At 43.8% G+C, this 18111-nt stretch overlaps 1 protein-coding gene across 1 annotated transcript in view; it reads right to left on the minus strand.

The window, feature by feature from the left end:
• dst (dystonin) overlaps positions 1–18111 on the minus strand; it is a 464609-nt gene that overhangs the window by 276607 nt on the left and 169891 nt on the right. Inside the window, 1 exon segment of the mRNA XM_052024808.1 lies at positions 1740–1906. Within this exon segment, the coding sequence (XP_051880768.1) occupies positions 1740–1906 (167 nt within the window).

Consider the following 18111-nt stretch of genomic DNA (forward strand, 5'->3'; position numbering starts at 1 on the left):
CACCTCTCTCTGTTTGTCATGAAAGTGGAATGTGCACACAAGGCAACCTAATATCTTTGACTTCACCAAAAGTACTTCCAATGTAAGAGCCAAAGGTCAGTTATAGCACAATAAAACACAAGGCAAACTCCGCCTGAATCCCTCCACCAATACCTCACTGTCCTTTGTGGGAGCAGGCTATGTGCAAACTGGTCATTTACATTTTACCTTTCCCTACAGTGACTACACAAAGGGTAATGTGACTTGGAACCTCCAAAGGCTGTTGAGCAACATAAATGCATTTTATTTACTAGTGAAGGAATACAATTTAAAGTAAAGCAGAGTCAAGAAAGACATTTATGCAATTTTGTTTTGGGAAACAGGGCAATAATAAGTGAAAAGATGGAGCTGGCATTTGAACAGATTGGGCTTGATAAATCCCTTCTGCTGTGTGGAATTTTGGGTTCCAAGTCAGAATCAGAATGGGAAGTTTGGAAAAAGTGACTGGAGGGTCAACAGTTCTTTCTGCTGAATGTATGATGATGTCAGCCATGTCACCTTCAGTGGCGTCCCTGCTGCATTATTGCTACGGGCCTTGTGCAATACTTTAATTGTGGAAATGGTCGGTGACAATTTTGTATTGGATAATGCAGCTTGACTTCCAGCCTCAGCACCCACCCAAGATGAACAATCATCCCAGCCCAATCTCATTAACAAGGCAAATCATACGAATAGCATGTTAACCAACCACGATAATGACACTTTCATGTACAATTATTCTTTCTGTAATGATGGGTGGATCCAATTTATGGAAATCTGTCCCATTAATAGTTGCAAAACATAGAACATAGCAAAGGTCTTGAAAGTAAACAAAATTGCCTTTAACTTTTGTTTGGAAGGAAAATGTTATACACCTCAATTAGGTCCCCTCTTAGCCGCCTCTACTTCAGGAAAAACAGTCCGAGCTTCTCTGAGCTTTCCTCAGAACTGAAACACTCCATCCCAGGCAACAGCCTGGTGAACCCTCTCCAGCATCATCACATCCTTCCTACAGTGTGGTGACCAGAACTGCACTAGTACTCCAGCTGAGGTATGACTAATGTTATGCCCTGACTAATGAAGGCTAGTATGCCTTCTTAACCATGTTATATACCTGTGCTGCCACCTTCAAGGATCTTTAGACTTGTACCACAAGGTCCCTCTGTGCTCCTTAGGACATTAGTACTCCCAAAATGCACCACCTCATATATATCTGGATTAAACCCAATGTGCCATTTCTCAGCTCATTTCACCAACATATCGAGATCACCCTGTAGCCAAAGACTGCCTTGCACACTATCAACTCCTCCACCAACCTCTGGGACATCTTATAAATTTGAGGCATTAATTAACAGGAAGCTAATATAGATCACATAGTATAGGGAAAAGAATTTGGCACAAGTTCAGTTATGGCCCCACTATTTATGAAGAGGTGGCCTAGCCCAGTACGGCCCCAGCCAGAGGATTGAATATTGTTTTGATACCCGGCCCACACTTGACATTGTCAGGCTCAGGTGAGGCTTGAGCTCTAACTTTGTTTGTCTTTCTTCTCGCTAAGCTCTTGTTGAGTTTGAACCCCTCTATCAAATTGCATCTCAACTCTTCCTGGTCCAAGGAGAAAACCCCTCCTTTTCCAATCTGCCCATGAAACTCTACCCCTGAGGATGGAGAAGCTATGAGTTCATGGCAAGTTGTTCCCTAATGATTTGTGAAAGCTGTACCTGTATCTATGAATGATCGCGTTGAATAGTCTGCCATCCCTCCAGCACGAAGTGAAGTTCTCACACCGGATTCCAGCATAGCCTTCTGTTGCCTGTTGTGACCACAGTAAGAGTTTCTCCTTCGCTGACATATCCTCAGACTCCCCAGTAACATGGATGTCAGAGATCTGAAGAACGAATTTAAAAGTTAAAAAAAAAATCATTTGTGTTTCCTGGTATCAAAATCCCCTTCACATTGTTCTACCATTCTGAAACTGGCAACTATCTCAGACAGGACACATCATCTAAAGCAATCTGCACTCTTAAGATTCAGAATAGCCATTATCCAAGCATCTGAACTGGTGTACATAAAGGAATAGAATTTCCATGGCAATTTACCCAACTCCTATCAAAAATAAATGCAGAATTTTAAGCGCAGATTGAACTTCTGCACCAGTTAACAAACACTACTAGAAGCTGGCCCTTTCCACCAAGTCCCACCCTGAATTAATCACCATTGACAATTTACATTACTTGGATCATTTGCAGCTTTAAAAATCTACTGGATCTCTTTGGGTTAAGTTCACTAACATGCATTATTATTGAATACCTTTTTAAATTTGCTAAGGAAGTGACTACTGCAGTTCAATGCAAACTCTATGGTTTTCCAACATACATACATCACTACAAATATATAATAGCTAAGGCAATATTTATTTTAAACAGTTGTTCTCTAAAAGGTCTCTGTCTGCACAGTTCCTGGCAGATTTTGCATTCTGGGTGAGGCAATATACAGGTAATTGAGTGGAAACTCAAGAGATCTTCCCAAAACAGAGAGAAGGTGCACCCAGATCACTGACTCTAATCGAAGAAGAAATCATACCCCAATTATCTGTTCTTCACAGACAAAAACCATCCTTCAAGTGAAGCCATTAGTTACACCCTGATAAATATTGGCCCGACAACAAAGGTATCTGATACCTGTATTAAAAGTCACAGTTGTATCAGATATCATCAGCAATTACACAACACCAATGTATTAATATATCAAACATCAGCTGCACAAATACTATGGACTGCTACAAAGTTTCATTAAATTCCAACACACCACTTTAATCTCGGTTCAAAGAGTTCAGTGCCCCACTCCAATTCTTCTCACTGTCTACCTCATGGAAGGGCTGAACTGCCGTAATCACACACACTTCATGGGTGCTCACCTCAGTAGAGAACCGCTGGCTATACTCTCCTTGTGAGTCAGTCTCTGACTTCGACGCTCACCTACTTAAGGTGAGCTGGACGTCAGAAGCTGGCACATCAGACCTGGTGTGCGATCGCTCACCACTGCCAACATGCTGAGCTAGTGTAGGTAAAGGGTGAAAAAAATTAAAGCGGTGTTCATGGGCATGTGACAGAGGATAAGTTACAGGTGTACAGGGAAATAAGGCGAGGGAGGATGGGGCTGATGGGATTGCTCTTCTGAGAGCCTGCATTGGCCTGATGGGCTCAACAGCCTCCTTCTATTGGTAATAGGTTTATTATTGTCACAGGTACCAAGATACAGTGAAAAGCTTGAGCAACACGCACAAAATGCTGGAGGAACTCAGCAGGTCAGGCAGCATCTATGGAGGGAAAAGTTTTGTTTGCATGCCATCCAGATGGACCATTCCATACTTCAGTACATCGAGGTACTACAAAAGGAAAAACAGCAACAGAATGCAGAATATACTGTTATAGTAGCAGAGAAAGTGCAGTGTGGGTAGACAATAAGGTGCAGGAGACATGACAAGGTAGATTGAAAGATCAGGAGCATTGTAAGAAGTAAGAAGGAGGGGAAGCAGAGAGAAAGAGAGGAATCAGAGGGAGGAACTGGAATGAGCACAGGCAAAGGCATGAGCAAAGAGAAAAGGAAAGAGTGGAGAAAGTAAGAGACAGCAGTTCAGTGATAAAACCATGACTATAAACAACATAGAATAAACGGAAGCAAACATTCCATAAGCTGGACACAATGCATTTGGTCTTTCATTAACCCTATAGACTTTCAAGCTTAGGAAAAAAAATGTTTGGTCCGAGGCCCCAAATAAATGAATTTTCTGGGATTTATTCTGAACCCTCACTCTGGCCCAACTGGAAAGAGAAACACCAAAGAAAGAGTGGTGTGAAGGCTGAAATTGACCAATACCTGCTGCTCATTCCACAAAGCAAAATGAATGAAGTTGTAGGGTTACTGCCAAAGTGTGTGCAAGTCATCGTGGACATACTTGCCATAGCAGGAGTGCAACAGAGGCTCCCAGATTGATTGCTGGAATGGGGAAGAGTTAAGTAGAGTGGGTCTATACTACTAGAGTTCAGAGAATGAGAGATGGTCTCAATATACAGGTATTTTCTCCGAGGTTTCTGAAACCAAGAGTCAGGGTCTCAAAATAAGGGGCCGACCATTCACGACTGAGATGAAAGAAATTTGTTCACCTACAGGGTGTTGAATCTTTGGAATTCCCAACCCAAATGGGCAGCAGGGCCTCAGTCACTGAGGATATTCAAAGCAGAGATTAATAGGTTTTAAAATCTTAAGGAAGCAATGGGATATGGGACTAGTGCAGGAAAGTGCCTCTGAAGCAAAGGATCAAACTTGACCTTCTTAAATGACAGAATGAGCACAATGGGCTGAATGGCCTACTCCTCCTTCCGCTGCGAAAGTAAGGAGTCTCTGTGTACATCATTCTGTAACCAGATTTCAAAAGTGAAGCCACAGGACCTCTCTCAGGGTAAATATCAGTGGAGATGGGTCTTCCCAACCATGGTGGGCGGGGTGTCCAAGGAATTAGGGGACTGATGGGAACATTGCAGGAAAATAAAACATAGGAAGGTCAGAGAGAGAAAAAAGTCCTTCTTTAAACATTTTCAAACAGCTTTGTTTACTAGATATAGAGAGATTGAAGATATGAGAAAGCTTTCACTGACTGACAGTAAGCGATCATGTAACAAGTTCTTTAAGTTGCCTGGGGGAGCTTAACAAGAGAAGCATAGAGTGACCAACAGCAGCAGACTAGGTGGAGGTCAGAAGCCGTCTGAAAATTCTACATGAACACAACCATCACAAGGTTGGCAACGTTGCATATATTTGAATCATTTGGCTTCTTTCATTATTTCACTTGATTTTCTTTCAGCAATTCCAAATTTGTGTCATCACTTGCAGTTTTCACTTCCCACCAGTTCAAAAGATCGAATGAACTCTCATTAGTTACATCACTGGCGTCAACCGTGGCTCAGATAGTTGCATTCTCGCTCCAAGTCACAAGGTTGTCGGTTCAAGTCACACTCTGTAGCTTGAGTACAAAGATCACGGTGGACACTATGGCCCTAATTTCTGGATACCGCCACAAGGGGAAAACATACTTCTACAACCTTCTCAGAACTTTATATGTTATATTACAGCACGGTACAGACCCTTCGGCCCATAATGTTGTGCCGACATTTTACCTCTCTAAGATCTATCTGACCCTTCCCTCCCACATAGCCCTCCATTTCTCTATCATTCAGGTGCCTATCTAAGAGTCTCTTAAATGTCCCTAATGTATCTGCCTCCACCACCTCTGCCGGCAGTGCATTCCACGCACCCATCACTCTCTGTGTAAAAGATTTGCCTCTGACATCCCCCCTATACCTTCCTCCAATCACCTTAAAATTATGCCCCCTCATGTTAGCCATTTTAACCCTGGGAAAAAGTCTCTGACTGTCCACTCAGTCTATGCCTCTCATCCTCCTTCTCTCCAAAGAGAAAAGCCCTAGCTCGCTCAACCTATCCTCATAAGACATGCTCTCCAATCCAGGCAGTATCCTGGTAAATCTCCTCTGTACCCTCTCTAAGGCTTCCACATCCTTCCTATCATGAGGCAACTAGAACTGAACACAAAGTATGGTCTAACCAGAGTTTTATAGAGCTGCAACATTTGCAATAACATCACTTCCCATTCTTCTGAACTCCAAGCCTACTTAACCTTTCCCTGTATGACAATCTCTCCAAGCCAGGGATCAACCTCATGAACCTTCTCAAAAGCTGCCTCCAGTGCAAGTATATATAAATAAAGAGACCCAAATTGTATGAGGTACACCAGATGTAGTCTTAAAATGTCCGGTACCAAGGCGTCTCTACTATATATTTCATCCCTTTTGCAATAACCACCAATATTCTATTTGGGTTCCTAATGACTTGCTGAGTCTGCATGCTTTTTGTGTTTCATGTACAAGAACACCCCGATCCCTCCATGCAGCAGTGGTCTGTAATCTCTCCCCATTTAAACTTGTGCATAGTTCCTACCAAAATCAGGGTAACCTTGCATTTCCCGACATTATACACCATCGACTAAATATTGTCCATATCCTTTTGCACACCTTTGTATCATTGGAAAAATTGGCTACAATATAGTCTATATCAGATAAAGAGACTCCGTGTAAGCAGTTGAGGACACAACAGCATTCCTAATGGCAACCACCAGTTGCAAATTGTCGATCTGTAAATGACCCATTTATCCCTACTTTGTTTTCAGTTTCATAGCCAATCCTCCGTCTATGATAACGTATGACCACCATTATCATTAATTTCTGCAGTAATCTTAAATTGGCACATTATTAAATGCCTTTTGGAAGGCCAAATATTTTACATCTACTAATTCACCCTCATCCATCTGTTTATTAATTCTTCAAAAAAAAATCTGTCCTACTTAACAAATAGGATCTCCCTTTCATAAAATATATTGACTATGCCAAATTGTACAATGATTTTTAAATGCTCTGTTGCTAATTCATTAATAGATTTCAGCATTTTTCCAATAACATTAGGCTAATAATATGGCCTTTAGTCCCTGTCTTCTGTCTCCCTCCTCTCCAGAATGGGGTATCACACTTGTGCTTTTCAGAAAGTTAGAGAATTTCAGCAGACCACAACTAATACATCTACTATATCTGCAGCCACTTCTTCTGAGATCCTGGCTAGGTTGCAGACCATCAAATGCAGAGGATTTGTCGGCATTTAGTCTTCTTAAACCCACAGAGGATATTCAAACACATCATATTTTCCAAAATAAAAACCATTAACACTTCAGGTCCAGAACTTTTCATTAGGAGTCCACCGGAAGGGTCTTCGACCTGAATCGTTAACTCTGCTCCTCTTTCAACAGATGCTGCCTGACCTGAAGACAGTTTCCAGTATTTTCTTTTTATTTCAGATTTCCAGCATCTGCAGGGTTTTTGATTTTTTTTTAACTATTATTTTTTCAATTCCCCTATGCAGTTTTTTTCCTGATAAGCGCATGCAAATAATGTGTTAAAAAACTAAACGTGTGATGACATTAATCACACATGTTAACGGCAATTAATTGGGAGCCTTCATTCTTAAGAATCTTACTGGCAGCAAACAGGTGAGGTGGTGGCTGAGGTGAGTGAGAAGGAGAGGTCAAATCACGCGGCAGAACCAGCCTGCAAGTTGTCAGAGTGTCTTCAGGAATAAAAGATTTGCCCAGATGAAATATCACAGCAATGTGATTAAACAATTCCATTTTCTTCAAAACTGTTATTGATCACAGAAGCATCAGAAATAGGAAATAAAGGTGTGTGGTCATGTGATGTCATAGGCAGGAATATGAGCGACTGCAGCTGGTAACCCTTGGTCAGACAATGGGACAACCTTTGTGTCTCAGGGATTGGTTCTTCTCATCATCAATATCACTAAGAGCCACATAACAAAAGAATAACACAAACAGCTTTAAAATGCATTTCAGTTATATGATGTGTCCAATACAGTTTATGGCAAAGGACTGATGGTTTCAACATCTGGTAAAATATTACAACCGTCCCAACATCTTGTCTTGAAAGCCTCTGGAACAATGTTGGCAGTTTTGGCCTCAAGACAACATAAATATTTTTGATCTTTCCTTTCTGGAAAAAATGAGCTGGAGTTAAGCCGGGATAACGGTTTTGTTCCTGTATGGAATCCACTCTCAGGACTCACAATGAGCAGTTCTGCCAAAGCCATTGTGCACTCAGTCTTTGAGCACATGTCGAGCGGGTTCAGCCAAGGCAATCCAGGGCTTCAGTTTACACTGCTAACAAATGATGTCACCTTCCATTCCTTTCAAACTCTGATACTGTGCACAACAAATTCCTCACTTACAAGAGTTTACATAGAGTGCATAGAGACAGAGAGGAGGAGTGAGAGGGTGAGAGCAAGGGATGGAGGCAGTGGCAGAAGGAGAGGGATCCAGAGCAGGTTGTAGACAGACATTTAAGGCTTATCATCTTCACAGTGTCTGTGGGATTCCCATGTGAGTGGACTAATTAGGCATTTCCCTGTGTTCAGAATGAGTAACCACTTCATGAGCATTCAGCTCACGCCAGATGGAATCATTGCTTCCTGTTTGCATTTTGCTACAGCAGCTCATTCTGTTGAGCTGGGAGTTTACTGCCCAAAGAAGGCCATGATCAGATCAACCTCAAACGGCTCGACAGACTGTACATCCCACCGCTGCTCCTAGTTCTTACATGAAGTATTCACAGTTCAAGAGGATGTCATTAAAAAAAACTGCAGATGCTGGAAATCTGAAATAAAAACAGAATATAAGACTGGGTGCACAGTGGAACAGCTACAGGGCCACTGCCTCACAGTGCCAGAGACCCAGGTTCAATTCTGACCTCGGGTGCTGTCTGTGTGGACCTTGCACATCAAAGTCAAATTTATTGTCATGTGTACAGGTACATGTATGCAATGAAAAACTTACTTTCAGCAGCATCACAGACACATAGCATTAGAGACACAAGGTTCAAAAGAGAAACAAAGTAAATTATACAAAATTATACAAGAAAGAACACAATTAGGACAAAAACAAAGTCCACTATAGTGCAAAGTCATCCACATGGGATTCCTCCAGATGTTCCGGTTTCCTCCCACATCCCAAAGACTTGTGGGTTGGTAGGCTAATTGGCCACTGTCAACTGCCCCAGTGTGTGTAGGTGAGTGACAGAATCTGGGGAGCTGATAAGGAAAGTGGGGAGAATTAAAAAAATGGGATTAGTGCAAGTGTGTGGTGGAAGGTTGGTGCAGACTCAGTGGACAGTAAGTGATCGCCAGACCAGCTCCAACGCATATCCTGCTGGAGTGAAGCTGATCTGCGGGGAAAATGAGAAGCTGCACATGCACCAGAACCAAGGTCACCCCGATCTCAATCATTGAGCTGCAGTGTGCAGGGGATACTTGCACTTAAGCAGAGGCTGAGTTCCAAGCCAATGTCGACACATTCACTGAACGGTTGGAGAGAATGGGCCTTACATTCAATATCCACAGAACAAAGGTGCTCGCCAACCTGCCCCTATGATAAAGTTCCAGGACAGGAGCCCAAAAAACAAGAACCACATCAAAACTCAGGAGCCACCTCTCAACGTAGGCAGGCAGTTTTATAAGCTTCACTGTCGTCTTGAGTGCACCAACAGCAACTTTGGAAAAAAGAGTCTTTGCCCATGAATAGCTCAAGCCTAGCTCATGGTCCACTGGACAGCAGTGATCACGGCCCTCCTGTATGCTTCTGAAACATGGATACCTACAGCAGACAGTTCAAAGCCCAGGCAAGGTACCGACAAATCCACTGGTGGGATTAGTGAACCAATGTCAATGTCCTCAACCAGGCAACATCAAGCCCAACACCAGACTCTCCTCTGAGTTTGATCATGGCAAGAGATTACCAGGTGTCAGAGGAAACAATTCAAGGATGTTTTGAAAGCCTCCTTGAGGTGGGCGACAATGGTGCAACAGGTAGTGCAGCTACCTCATTGTTCCACTAACTCGGTTCAATCCTGACCTCCGGTACTGCTTTGTGTGGAGTTTTCGTGTTTGCCCTGCAACCTTGTGGGTTTCCTTCAGGTTCTCCAGTTTCTTCCCACCTCCCAAAGACATGTGGGTTGGTAGGGTGGTTAGCCACTGTGAATCGCCCCTCTTGTATGTGGGTAATAGTAGAATTGGGGGAAGGGGGAGGAGGGGTTGTTCAATGGGAATGTGTCAGAGAATGGTTAACAGAGAAATGAGTGAGCGAATGGAAATGATGTGAATGCTCTGTGAACAAGCAAAGGTGTGTTGGAGACACAAGAGACTGCAGATGCTGGAATCTGGAGTAACACACAAGATGCTGGAGGAACTCAGTGGGTCAGGCAGCATCTGTGGAGGGAAATGAAAAGTCGAGATTTCAGGTCGAGACCCTTCACCTGGACAGAAAGATAGAGGGGAGTTAGCCAGTATAAAAAGGTGGAGGGAAGGGGTGGAGCAAGAGCTGGCAGGTGATAGGCGGATCCAGGTGAGGAGGGGTGATAGGTGGATCCAGGGGAGGGGGGGGTGATAGGCAGATGGAGGCAGCGAGAGTGGAAACAACGACAGAGGCTGGGAGGTTATCGGTGGAGGTGACAAAGGACTGCAGATGATTGGAATCTGATTGGAGAGGAAGTTGGAGCATGGAATGAGATAAGGGAGGTGGGGACGGAAGATGGGAACAGTGGGGGAGGGGAACCAGTGAAACGCGTGATGGGCTGAGTGGCCTCCGAGGTCATAAGGAAATATGAGGAGGTGCAACATCCCCATCGAGCCATGGAAATCTCTGGCCCATGACCAGTCAGAATGAAAGAAACATGCAGCACAGTGTTGAGGACAGAGCAGCAACCAGTGACCCTGTGTAACCAGCTGAAGGAGCACAGCACCTCTCAAACTGTCCACTCCCTGTTCCATCAGGAACCTCCTGCACCCCTACTGCAGAGTCAGCAGCTCCCACATTGGCCTCAGAACCAAAGTGGAAGTGAGCCATCCTAGATTCTGAGGGACTGCCTCAAAAGATGGGGGTGCGCTACTGAGAACTAAATTCAAAGCTTCCCCAATTGCATTTATTTATGCTCCAACACCAATCAACTTCTGGTAAATTACATCACCTCCCAGGAGTTACTAACAGACCTATACACATACATAGCTTAAAAGCAAACCTCTCTGACAACATTTTCGTTTGAACTACTTGAGTGACTGGGGCTATTACCATTCAGATCCCCCCCCCACTGCTATTCTTCATTCTCATTGTGGCGGGGATATTCTCAAACAAACACTTCAAAAGGATTCACATGCTGAGTCTGAAAGAAACGAACCCCGCCTGGCCTTAGTCCAAAATGCAGGGAGGTAAATCATGTGCATGAGTCAAATAATCTGGTCGTTGATTGATTAAATGTTCTCCGAAATACCTGTTGTAATTTAGTTCAAAGAAAAGTAAAATGGCCACCCCCCACCCCACCCCGCTACCATAGCCTCTTGGAGCAGAGTCCCAGATTTCCAAATCCTTTGAGTGAAAAATATCTTTCCTGATCATTCCTGAATACCATGGCTCTGATTTCCAAGGTTACATTCCCTTCAAAGGGAATTATTTTCTCCCCCCCACTCCCTCTCTCTCTCTCTCTCCCCCAGATCAAATCATTTAATCATTTCAACTCATTCACTGCGAGTATTCCAACCGTTCTGAATGCTCAATACCATCACCATTCAAAAATTATTTTTTGTACCAAATGCCAAATTAAATTTGACCCATTTAGCTCTGGGGGTCCCATGCACAGACTGAATGAACTTCTTCTCTGCTGTAAACGTTGATAATTCTGCTTCATCTCAGGAGGCAGGAAGCAGAATGTTTTCACAAGCTGGTGAACTGCATCTCCAGCACAGAGATGGATCTTTTTGCCTTTACTTACTATTACGGAAGAGCCTTTAGCCATGTCAAAGCAACTCCTGTCACCCGCGCAGTCAAGCCAAGGCTCTTTAGTGTGCCATTATTCTCAGTCAGCAAGCATTATTCGATCAAAGCAAAGCTTTGTCAGATGTATCACTTGGTGGCACAGTGATGACACTAGTGGAGCTGCTACTTCACAGTGGCAGAGACCTGGGTTCAAACCTGACTTTGGGTGCTCTCTGTGTGGTGTTTGCAGGTTCTGCCTGTGACTGCACGAGTTTCCTCTGGGTGCTCCAGTTTCCTCCCACATTAGACTATTGGTAGGATAACTGGCCACTGTAAATTGCCCCTAGCACGTAGATGAGTGATGATATCTGGGGCAGGAAGTAAAGAGAATGTCTGGAGAATAAAAAAATGGGATTAATGTAGGATTAGAGTAAATGGGTGGTTGACAGTGGGCTGAAGGGCCTGTTTGCATGCTGTCTCTCTCTATGACCTATGTGAGAATTAAATATTTGAAATTCTTTAGTGCTGTTACAATTAAAGAGATCTGCCAATTGTCCAATGGGTCAAGGTACTGAAGATATCCATTTTACTTGGGTAAGGTACTACATCACCCATACGTGATTACATCTTACCCTTTCCCAGGAATGTCAGGAAGAGACTAAGAGATGGAATGAGAAACAAAAAATGCAAGAAACACTCAGCAGACCAGTTCTGACAAAGGGTCCTTGACCTGAAATGTTGTTTCTCTTTCTGTCCCCACAAATGTAGCCTGACCTGCTGAATGCCTGCCGCGTTTTCTGTTCTTACTTCAGATTTCCAGCATCTGTACTTAGTGATTTTCATGAAACTGGAAGAAGTTTCCAGATGCAAATCAGATTTCCGTCAATATTCAAAGGTCACACGAAAAACACGATGATGCTGGAGGAACTCAGCCGGCCAGGCAGCATCCGTGGAGAAAAGCAGGTGGTCAACGTTTCGGGTCAGGGCCCTTCTTCAGGACTGAAGATAGGAAAAGGGGAAACCCAATATATAGGAGGGAAAAGCAGAGCAGTGATAGGTGGACAGAAGAGGGGAGGCGGGGTGGGCACAGGGTGATGATAGGTAGATGCAGGTAAGAGATAGTGATAGGCAGGTGCGAGGCAGGAGGGGTAATTTCAGTAATCCCCACCCCCACCATGCTTCTTCTCTTCTTCCCTTTCCTAGCCTCTCTCTCTTTTATTTCCCCTCTCTCCCTTACTTTTGACCCATCCCCCGGTGGATCTGCTCTCCCCTCCTCCCCCACACCAGCCTATCACTATCTCTTACCTGCATCTACCTATCGCCACCTTGTGCCCACCCCACCTCCCCGCTTTTGTCCACCTATCACTGCTCTGCTTTTCCCTCCTATACATTGGGCTTCCCCTTTTCCTATCTTCAGTCCTGAAGAAGGGTCCTGACCCGAAACGTTGACCGCCTGCTTTCCTCCACGGACGCTGCCTAGCCTGCTGAGTTCCTCCAGCATCATCGTGTTTTTCATCTAGACTCCAGCATCTGCAGTCCTTTGTTTCTCTTCAAAGGTCAAACTTCTGCTGATCTATCAGTTTCATATACACTAACTTTTTTTTTCCCCAAAAGACAAACGAAAACTGAGACAGAAAAGCTGGGAATGGTCTTCAAACCATTTAAGTAGCAAGTCAAATCTAAGCCAAAGACTGTTGCAGGGAGATTAATAAAGTGTAATTCTGGTCACAAGGGCCAAACAAGAACTGTGAAAATACACAGGAAAGCAAAAGGGAGGAATGAGCTGTGTGGGAAGATAACTAGGATTCAACCTGTGCAGTCTACCTCATTATTCTTTTATTTTTGCACTATTTATTTATTTTGTAATTTATAGTAATCTTTTGTCTTTGCACTGTACTGCTGCTGCAAAACAACAAATTTCACAACATATAAGTCAGTGATAATAAATCTGATTCTGATTCTAAGGCGGGGTAATCTCAACTATGGCCTGATCCAATGCTTGCTTGGTGCACAGATGTGGAGGGCTCATTAAGGGAAGGCTCTGCACTTCTAGCTACACAAGGTCCAAAGGATTTTGCTCGGCAGAACTGACTTTTCCTCTGCAATCTTCTGCCACTGCAGAGGTAGCGACTGGCATAAGAGAAGTGGCTTTATTCTACAAGAGCACAAGCTCAGCCAGGCGAATGAGTGTGGTGGTGGAGGGGAACTGGTCGGGCCTTGGTTCAAGGAATTGGAGGGCCTTCAAGCTATCAAGGTTGATGGAGGTGTAGAGGAATTGGATGTCCATAAGAAGATGAAACAGTTGGGTCAGGAAACTGTAAACTGTCCAAGTGGCGGAGAGCATCAGAGGTGTCACAGTCAAATAGTGATTTGGAGCGAGGATTAGGGTACAAGGAGGGGTTGGTGGGGAGATAATTGCTAGAGGAAGTAGTAGTAGTTTTGGGAGATGAAGGTGAGAGATGGAGGTTTAATAATGGACATATAGCAGCGAGGGGTGGTGAGTGGGGCACAATCGAGGTGGATGTAATAAATGAATGAACCTACCATTAAAGAATGGTGAAAAATTGCACTGATGTACTGTTGCTGCCCACCTTTGGGGATTGAATTTGAGGAAATCACTTATTTGGGTCTAAAAACCATGCACCCTTTAATAGAGTTATAGAACTATACAGCACAGAAATGGGCCCTTCAGCGCAACTTGTCCATGCCAACCAAGTTGTTTTATAACCACCACCCTCCGTGTGGGATAAGTTGCCCCTCATGTCCTTCTCCTATAATCAATTCAACTCTGGAAACCCTGTTTATCAATAATGTGTTGTGTTATGTTTCATCCTTTCACAGCCTCAATTAAATGTGAACAAACAAATGCCTAAATATTATTAGCCAACCACACTGGTCACAAGCTGCACCAGTGGGCAAGTCCCCTCACCCCCGCAAAACTTTCAGATAGGAGTGGGCTCTTTATCTGATGCTGAAACAAGTACAAAACCCATGGCTGAGAAGTGCTTCAGCGTTCTCCAGGGATCCCAGTGCTTCTTAGCATGTTGGGCCGATGATAACAGAGGAGCACTGCTTGAAATGTCGCACCAAGCCTGGCAGCCTCAATGCACTGGCACATCACATGGAGCAAATGTCAGCGATGCAGTCCTCTACTTCAATCTGAAAATGGCCAAAGCCCCAAAACTTGGGTAGATATAAAAAGAAATACCTTGGCATATTCAGTTACGATCAGGAGAATTCACCCAATATTTATTACTCAACATCACTAGGCACTGATTGGGCTGCTATTAGAAGTGCACAAAATGGCTACCACATTTGATGTATGTATCCTCATTTCCCAAGTATTTTGTTGGGTGGAAGGAGATTTGAGGTTATAAAAAAAAAGCCACAGAATTCGAAATACTTTGAAAGCACTCCTTCACACTACTCCCGGCCGTCCAATGGTCACAACTCAGGCAATCAGTTGAAAAGTAGAAGGAGGCTCATCCATGTTGAAGCAGCAAGGAGACAAAATCCAGTGCAGAGACCTATCAGACACTCGGGCCCACTCATAAGGACATGAATTGAGGGAAAGGGTGCGCAGAAGTCCCCCAAAGGCAGCATCACCCATGCAGTGTAAACAGCATCCTGTCCAGCTGACACCCAGACTGCTGCTATCAGTTTCACATATGCCCCTAATGTTCCTCACTGCAAAAGAACCTGATACATTTTGATCCTCCAATTCATTTCTTCATGGCTCTTGTGGGTGATGGTCACTTCAGAGCAGGCGGACTTCACATGACGTTGTGCCAAAAGCCACTTCAGCAATTTCCATCAACATCGCACATTTAACAAGGTAAACCTTCCAAAGTGCATCACAGAAGCTACTTTGAATCAAAAACTGACACCAAACCAAATAGAACAGATGCCCAGAGTTTGGTCAAACAGATACATTTTAAGAAACTGAGAAAGGAACAGAGAGGATTAGTTAGGAAATTCCCAAGTTTCGGGCCTTAGAGAGCTAGCATGGCCACCAGTGGGGAGGCAAAGGAATGAGCAATGCACATGAGGCCAGAGTTGAGAGACATTAAAGTTCTCAAAGAGTTGTTGGGCTGGTGAATGGCATGAGATAGAGAGAGGTGAGGCCACGGAGTAATCTGAACACTGCACTCTCTTCCAAACATTCCAATAACTAACTCCTAACTCAACCCAAACACTGGCTTCAAGAAACCTTGCTCCTTCCCAAGTAGAACACAGCTCACCTTAGAGCTAACTGTTCCATTTGGAAAGCAATAGACGTGCACTAGGAATATCGTGTTCTGGGGATAACATCATTTGAAAAACATTTGTAAAGTCAACACTCAGGCATGGGTTGAGAAGCTGGAGCATGTTGTGACAAGGCGAGTCACAGCCAATAAATATATATAAGATGTAAGAAGAGTGAAGAAAAAGGAGGAAAATGCAGACAGAAGAGACTTGGATTAGAAAATGAAGCATTCCATTCCTATAACTGTCTTAATGTGTAATTCAGAAACTGCAGGGCATGCAGAAATGAAGAACTTAGAGCTTGTGGAAGGAATCATACAAAACTATACAAGTTAAAAAGGCAAGGGATATTTTACCATTGTGTGAAACTTTGTACTTCCCAGAACAACATATACATTTCACAACTTACTGAACATAGCCGCCACCTGTTGATCAGATGTGGATATCTCAGTGTATCTGAGAATTTGAGTATTGAGATTTTTAGCATCTGAGATCCATACATCTTGTAAAATAAGATCTTTATTAGTCACATGTACATCGAAACACACAGTGCAATACATCTTTCGCGTAGAGTGTTCTGTGGGCAGCCCGCAAGTGTCACCACACTTCCGGCACCCTCAACTTCCTAACCCGTACGTCTTTGGAAGGTGGGAGGAAACAGGAGCACGCGGAGGAAACCCACGCAGACACGGGGAGAACGTACAAGCTCCTTACAGACAGTGGCCGGAATTGAACCCGGGTCGCTGGCACTGTAAAGCGTTACGCTAACCGCTACGCCACCATGCCTGCCCAACTTCATCCAATCTGTATACACAAAATCTTTTGCAATCCTAGTAATAAGATTTCTTTTAGTATATTAGTTAATCTTCTCTGATGATACCAAATGGCAAGTTAAAAAAGATGCTGGCTCCACCTCTCCTCTGACTGCGTTACTCTCTCTCAGGCATCTCCCCATATCCTAACACTTCCATTTGCTTCCTTCTCCATCAACCTCTTTCCTCTACACAAAGCAGGAGTGGTCTGGTTGAGAAGAAGCTCCACCAAGTGCCATAGGTGAGAGGGGTGGGTAGTCAACTGTCCTGGGTTGTACAGAAGCCTCATGGAATCAACAGCGAACCTCCAGAGCATGGCTCCTCCCCACCCTGTTGTCATCAATGCCGCCAGCATTCTTTCTTAACTGATTCTCCCCATAAGCCCGGGTACTTTCATCATTTCAAAGAAATTAAATCGGGGTGAAGTAAGATCTGGAAATGCAGGAGACTTCAGATGTGGAAATGCATGGTGCGTATGTCAGGCAGCAGTAAGATCTGACATACCCACCCAGGCACAGAATCAGCAGCGGTATTACCCGGCTGTCTGGAAAACATAGTGATGTCATTATCTGCCTTGAAAATGTAATCTTTTGTTTCGAAAGCTGAAGTAACACAGGTATTCGGTCAACGCGTTCGGTTGGTAACCGAAAGGTTGGTGGTTCGAGTCCACTCAGGGACACTGACGATCAGGCAAAATGTTGTACTTTCCAGAGGCCGGAGCGCCCTGCTGTCTTTCATTGTTGACGCCGGAAGCGTGGCGACACTTGAGGGCTGCCCCCAGACCACTCTATGCAAAAGATGTATTTCACTATGTATTTCGATGTACATGTGACTAATAAAGATATCTATATCTATGTTAACACATTCCAAATTCTCCTCATTGTTCTGTTTAATTTTACCTCAAAGCTTAAAAAACAAAAGGAAAGCCTGCACAAGAGTGTCCTTCTCTTATTTCCTATGACATGGAAGGAGGTCATTCAGCCTATCTAATCTAGGTCAGCTTTCAGAACTAACCCTGTTACTCCACTTATCTCCTTGTAACCTATTCTCTCACGTATGCACATCAATTCCTCACCAAACTGCACTAGCGGCGGTTCATTGTGGCCAATTAACTGACCAATCCATACATCTTTGGGATGTGGGAGAAAACTGGAGTACCCTGGGGAAACCCACACATTTGCAGAGAGAACAAACAAACTCCACACAGACACCACTGAAGGTCAGGATCGAACCCAGGTCACTGGAGCTACAAGGCAGTAGCTCTGCCAGCTGAACCACTGTCCTTGCAAGCTATCATTATTTTCTCTTTCACATAGTCTCCATTTTTTTATGAATTTTATCTCACTAAAGCTTTTGAAGATTTTCCTTCTGACATTCCTTCCAATAACTTTAAAAGCTTTTGAACAGAAAATACCAGAAGATAAAAGGGAATGATTCATACTCCGGAATTGTGGAATTTTCAGCCTGGGAGATGCCAGTCCATCATATTATTCTTAAAAATCTAAACTCAGCTCACATAATAGCACAGCTCTGTTATAGAACATAGAACAGAGCAGCACAGTACAGGCCCTTCGGCCCACAATGTTGTGCCGACACTTT

The sequence above is a fragment of the Pristis pectinata genome, chromosome 10, assembly GCF_009764475.1.
Source record: "Pristis pectinata isolate sPriPec2 chromosome 10, sPriPec2.1.pri, whole genome shotgun sequence".
Lineage (NCBI taxonomy): Eukaryota > Metazoa > Chordata > Chondrichthyes > Rhinopristiformes > Pristidae > Pristis > Pristis pectinata.